This window comes from Corvus brachyrhynchos, unplaced genomic scaffold (assembly GCF_000691975.1).
Source record: "Corvus brachyrhynchos isolate BGI_N302 unplaced genomic scaffold, ASM69197v1 scaffold5, whole genome shotgun sequence".
In the NCBI taxonomy this organism is placed as follows: domain Eukaryota; kingdom Metazoa; phylum Chordata; class Aves; order Passeriformes; family Corvidae; genus Corvus; species Corvus brachyrhynchos.
Window position 1 is genome coordinate 5,209,222 of NW_008238321.1, and position 5,621 is coordinate 5,214,842.

At 65.1% G+C, this 5,621-nt stretch overlaps 1 protein-coding gene across 1 annotated transcript in view; it reads left to right on the forward strand.

Moving 5' to 3' along the window:
• The first annotated feature begins 271 nt into the window (after nucleotides 1–271).
• Nucleotides 272–5,621, forward strand: part of CASKIN1 (CASK interacting protein 1) — a 16,061-nt gene continuing 10,711 nt past the window's right edge. Inside the window, exons 1-9 of the mRNA XM_017734266.1 lie at nucleotides 272–579; nucleotides 2,775–2,872; nucleotides 2,981–3,126; nucleotides 3,217–3,312; nucleotides 3,533–3,663; nucleotides 3,736–3,844; nucleotides 4,181–4,289; nucleotides 4,400–4,494; nucleotides 4,577–4,694. Coding sequence (XP_017589755.1) covers nucleotides 287–579; nucleotides 2,775–2,872; nucleotides 2,981–3,126; nucleotides 3,217–3,312; nucleotides 3,533–3,663; nucleotides 3,736–3,844; nucleotides 4,181–4,289; nucleotides 4,400–4,494; nucleotides 4,577–4,694 — 1,195 coding nt within the window. The 5' untranslated portion in view covers nucleotides 272–286. The remainder of the gene's footprint in view (nucleotides 580–2,774; nucleotides 2,873–2,980; nucleotides 3,127–3,216; nucleotides 3,313–3,532; nucleotides 3,664–3,735; nucleotides 3,845–4,180; nucleotides 4,290–4,399; nucleotides 4,495–4,576; nucleotides 4,695–5,621) is intronic.

Here is a 5,621-nt window from a genome sequence, read left to right on the forward strand (position 1 = left end):
TTCTCCTCCTGCTCCGGCTCCTGCTGTGGGAAGAGCAGCTCACTGGAAAGCCTGAGTGGCATTTTTCGGGTAAATCTTATGTAAATCTGGCTCCATCCTTCCTCGTGCTGCTAATTGGATTGCCCCGGCGCGGTTTAATTTCCCAGAAGCGTGGGGAGGGCAGTGCTGGGGGCCTGGGGGTACGGGGAACATGCCAAGCTCTGCCCAGCAGGGGCTCCATGGGGCAATTCCAGAGCCTCAGCCAGGTGAAGGAGCAGGGGGAGAACCCCAGGCAAACCAGGGAAGAATGGTGAGAACCTGGTGCCAGGAGGGCCCCCAGGGCTCTACCACCTTCAGCAGGGACCCCCACTCTGAGCCTCCTGCCTGCAGGTTCAGCCAGCCTCACGAAGAACCTGTCGAGCTGCAGGGAGTCCCAGCCTTGATAGGAAGGAAAATCTGGAACTGCCACCACATCGCCTCCCTTGTGTGCCCCATGTCCCTGCCCCAGCCACTTCCTCTAACATCCTGTCCCCTTCCCTCCCTTCCAGAGCTCCTCGGATCAGCAAAGAAAGTCAATGTCAACTTCCAAGACACCGACGGGTGAGTAGAAGCCCCAAGTTGGGGTGTTGGTGCTGTGGGGTGTGTGTCATGGGTGCTGTGAGCAGGGGGGCACATGCTGTGGGAGCCTCTGCGTGGGGATGCCAGGCTCTCCGAGCTGGGAGGTCCAGTACCAGGGCTCTGGCCCCCATTAGCCCACACGGTTGAGCCCTGCCTGCACCCAGAGCCAGTGCTGGTCTGGAGCAGTCGTGGGTACCAGAGCAGGCAGAGGCAGGGCTGTGCCCCACATCTCACCACACCTTTTCCCAGCCCTGTGAGGCTCTGCGGGAGCTGTGCAGGGATCAGCCCTGTGGGGTGCTGGGTGGGAGAGCTGTGACCCCGCCGGGCTGTGCTGCTGGCGCGACGCTCCACAGCCACATCCAACGGGCGTGAGCAGCAGAAAGGGGCCGCACGATCACCCCTGCTAATCACACTAATGAGGCTGCAGGGAGGCAGTCAGGGCCCCACGCAGGAGGGGGCTGCGGTGGGAGCGCTGCTTGTGGGGCTGGGCAGCAGCTGCCCCTGGCTCCCCCCACCCCGTGGTCCCCCTTGAGCAGGGCAGCAGCACGATGCCATTTGGACCCTGGGGATGGCTCTGCTGTGGCCAGGGAAATGCCAGAGAGCACAGAAGTTGGTCAGGAATGGGAGGCCATGCCCTGGGGACATATGGCCAGGGCAACCGGGGTCCATCCTCATCCTCGTCGCCAGGGTGGTGGCAGCAGGCATCCCCTGGTACCTGACAGCTCATCGCCGTGCCAGGTGCACGTGTGACAGGCACGGGCACAGGTGGGCCTGTGGATGTGCAGCTGAACACATGTGTGCATCGAGTGTGTCCGTGTGTGCCAGCGTGTGCAGGGCACGGGGCCAGCACTGAGGTGGGGGGTGTGGGGTGGGCAGGGCAAGGGGGCATCACCCCAGGGGCCACCTCGTGCTCCACAGAGCCAGCAGGTCACAGGAGGGCTGAGCATCACGGCAGGGCTGGGGAGTTGCAGGTAGGGCGCTGCTCGTATCCTGCTCCTGGAACGCTCAGGGGGTGCAGGAGCAACAGGGCAGCAGCCTCCAGCGCTGCTTCTGGAAAGGATCCCGCGGGAAGGCACAGGGCAGCCCCGGGCTGCAGCCTGAGTGAGCTCCGCTCTGTGTGATCTCAGCCAGCCCCATGCCTCAGTTTCCCCATCCTTGCGGTGCTGGCTCATTCCTGGCTGGGGGTGCCATGGATGAGCATCGTGCTGGTGTCCCCGCGCTTGCCCTGGGGAGAGTGCCCTGTGCCAGGCCGAGGTGGCCGGCTGGGCCATGTGGTGCCCGAGGGAAGCCCCTGAGGCAGCCCCGGGGAAGGCTGCGATTTGCACCATCTTGAGCGGATTTGAGCAGGGCGCTGGAGTGGAAAATGTTGACATTTCCCAGGCAGACGTTGGGGATCGGCCTCCTGTGCAAGCTGTCTGCTCACATCGCCGCTCCCCGCCGGGGATCACAGCCGGCAGCCCTCAGCTGGGGGCCTGGGGAACAGGGGCAGGGGGATTGTTATCCCTCAGCTGTCCCTCGGGCACCGGGCAGCCACAGAGACCAGCGTGTTCTGGGTGCTCCGCAGCCCATTCCCATGCTCCGGTGACACCGGGGTGGCCCCAGGGATGGGATGGGGAAGCTGTGCATGGCCGGGGACCAGAGCAGTGGCGCGGTGGGTGCCAGCGCAGTCGCACGGAGGATGCCACTGCCGGGAGCACAAGTAGGTCAGCTCCTGGCCTGCTTCCCAGGCGGGAGCCTCCGGCTCCGGGAGCTCCGAGAGCAGAGCGGGTGCGGGGCCGGGGGCTTTCCCCACCCAACAGCCAGGCCCAACACCAGGCAAGGGCAGTGCTGCCATCTGTGCTGGTGGCTGCACTGCTGGGGCCAGGCTGGGGGAAATGGGTCAGCGGGGAGGGGGCTCCCCGGCACCCCCACCCTCAGTGGGACACCCCTGGGCCTGCCCTGCCCACCACCTCCAGCCCAGAGGAGTCTCAGTGTTCCCAGGCCTGCAGCAGCTCTTGCCCCAAAAACCCACAGAGGGATGTGGGGGTGGCTTTCCCGGGGACGTGCGCATGTGGAGGGCAGAGCACATGTCCCGGGGTGCTGCTGAGGTGCAGGTTTGAGACCATGGTGCTGGGCAGGGGGTGGCAGGGCTGTGGAGGGGACAGGCCTGTGGCCCCTGACACCACCCCACTCCCCAGGTTCTCGGCTCTGCACCATGCGGCGCTTAACGGCAACACGGAGCTCATCTCGCTGCTGCTGGAGGCACAGGCTGCTGTGGACATCAAGGACAACAAAGGCGAGTCCCTGGGTCCTGGCCGTGGCCCCCTCCCTTGTGCCCCCCTGCAGGCTCTGCCCGTTGTGTTGGCACAGGAGGGCTCACGGTGTGCCCGTCTTGCCCCTGCAGGCATGCGGCCCCTGCACTATGCAGCCTGGCAGGGCAAGAAGGAGCCCATGAAAATGGTGCTGAAGGCAGGTTCCTCCGTGAACATCCCATCCGATGAGGGCCAGATCCCCCTGCACCTGGCAGCACAGCACGGGCACTATGATGTGGTATGGAGGGGCATGGGGCTGGCAGGGGGGATGGTGGCCCAGCCACCCCTACCCCTGCCCTCACCGGGTTGGGGTCTTGCTTGTCCCCAGTCGGAGATGCTCCTGCAGCACCAGTCCAACCCCTGCATCATGGACAACTCGGGCAAAACGCCCCTGGACCTGGCGTGCGAGTTTGGCCGGGTCGGGGTAAGTTCTTGCAGGGCTGGGTCTACCCAGAGGATGACTGGGAGGGGACAGGGGCACTGTGAGGTCCCTGGGTTGCTGGAGCAGCTGGAGGGGCACAGGGATGGCCAGTGGTGGGGACTTGCGGTGCCACCACTGCAGGGGATCTCCAGCTGCTGGCAGGAGGGGAGCTGGCGGCCGAGCCGCCCTTGCAGCCCTGCTCCATCTGTGTTTGCTGAGCCAGGTGGTCCAACTGCTCCTGAACAGCAACATGTGCGCGGCACTGCTGGAGCCCAAACCAGGGGATGCCACCGACCCCAACGGCACCAGCCCCCTCCACCTCGCCGCCAAGAACGGCCACATCGACATCATCCGGTGGGTGCCGTGGGCAGAGGCGGCAGCGCCGGTGCGCCCCTGTGCCCCGCTGACCCCACTGTCCCTCTGCAGGCTCCTGCTGCAGGCTGGCATCGACATCAACCGGCAGACCAAGGCAGGCACGGCGCTGCACGAGGCCGCTCTCTGCGGCAAAACAGATGTGGTGCGGCTGCTGCTGGATGTAAGGGTCCCCCTCAGCACGCCCAGATGCCCCCAGGGACCCCCAACCCAGCCAGGAGCTGTGGGAAGGGGGTGACCCCACAGCTGGGGCCTCAGAGCAGCTTGTGCGCCTCTCCCAGGGAGTGGAGCTGAGGGTCCTGGAGGGATACACCAAGGCACTGAGGGTCCTGGGGGGTGCACACCAAGGGGTGAGGGTCACAAGGGGGGTGTTTCGTTCTCACACACGAAAGTCTGAGAGCTGTGCCCTCCAGCTGCTGGTCTCCTGGTGGCCTAGGGGGTGCCAGGGGTGGCAGGATGGGGACCAGGCTGCTCCCAATCCCTCTCGGTGCCATTGCAGAGCGGGATCAACGCCCACGTCAGGAACACCTACAACCAGACGGCTCTGGACATCGTCAACCAGTTCACCACCAGCCAGGCCAGCAAGGAGATCAAGCAGATGCTGCGGGGTAGGGGGTTGGAGGGCACAGAGTGGCCATGCTGGCACGAGGGACGCCGGGCTGGGGGAGCCAATGCCCGTGGGGTGAACAGCCGGTGACTCTCCCGTTCTGTCCCACAGATGCCTCTGCGGCTCTGCAGGTCCGGGCCGTCAAGGACTATTGCAACAACTACGACCTGACCAGCCTCAATGTGAAAGCCGGGGATGTCATCACTGTGAGTGTGGCCGGGGGGGCCGGGGACACCCCGGTGTCGGTGCCAGCCCCTGGCCCGGCCCCTGACCCGGCCACTCCTGCAGGTGCTGGAGCAGCACGCGGACGGGCGCTGGAAGGGCTGCATCCACGACAACCGCACTGGCAATGACCGCGTGGGCTACTTCCCCTCCAGCCTTGTCGAGGCCATAAGCAAACGAACAGGCAAATAATCCCCCCCTACACTCCCTGCCCTGGGGAGCCCCATCTTGGTTTGGTGGGGACCAGGGTGCTGGGGGGTGCAGTGGTGAAGACAAACCGGGGTGATGCCTCTCATGCATGTGGGGTCATGTCCCTGCCGTGTGCATGGGGACGGTGCCTTCGAGTGTGTGGGGTCGGTGCCCCCATTGTGCCTGTGGGGCTGGTGTTCCTCTTGAGTGTGCAGTCTGTGTTCCCGTTGTGTCTGTGGGATCGGCGCCCATGTGGTGCCTTGGGAGTTGGTGCTGGCAGCCCTGGGGTGTTCGAGGGTCAGCCCTGGCTGCCCTTGGGCTGGAGGAGGTGTTTGAGGCGCCGGGAGGTTGGTGCATGAGGAGACCCAGGGCTGTCACTGTGGTTTGGGGGGACAGGCGCAGCAATGGGGTTGCAGGAGCTGGTGCTCGGGGTCTGTGCTGGGCACCAGTGCCAGGGAGCTGATGCTGCCACACAGAGACTGTCTTTCCAGCCAGGGGCCATCTCAGGGATTGGCCCCTGCTCACTTGCTCTGTGGCTGCTTATCCCTGTCCCCATTCCCATCGTCATCCCTTTACGCTCCTGGTGGGCTGTGCAGCCCCTCAGGATGTCCCCTGGCTGCGCCCTCTGCCAGGAGTGTTCCAATGGGACTGGTACCTCTGCAGGCAGCGCTGAAAGGCCCCACATCAACCATCTCACCCCACCCCTGGGAGTGGATCTTGGGGGCAGCTACACCATGGGGACATGGGTAGGGAACAGTGGCACTTGAACAGTATCTCAAGGGAGTGGCAGCACAAGTGGCTGCCAGACAATCCACAGTGGCCCTGGAGGCACCGGGTGCTGGACAGGCAGGGGCAGAACCACCCTGCAGGTATGGGTCGTGTGCCAGTACCACAGATGCCATCCATGGCTCCTGAGCTGTGG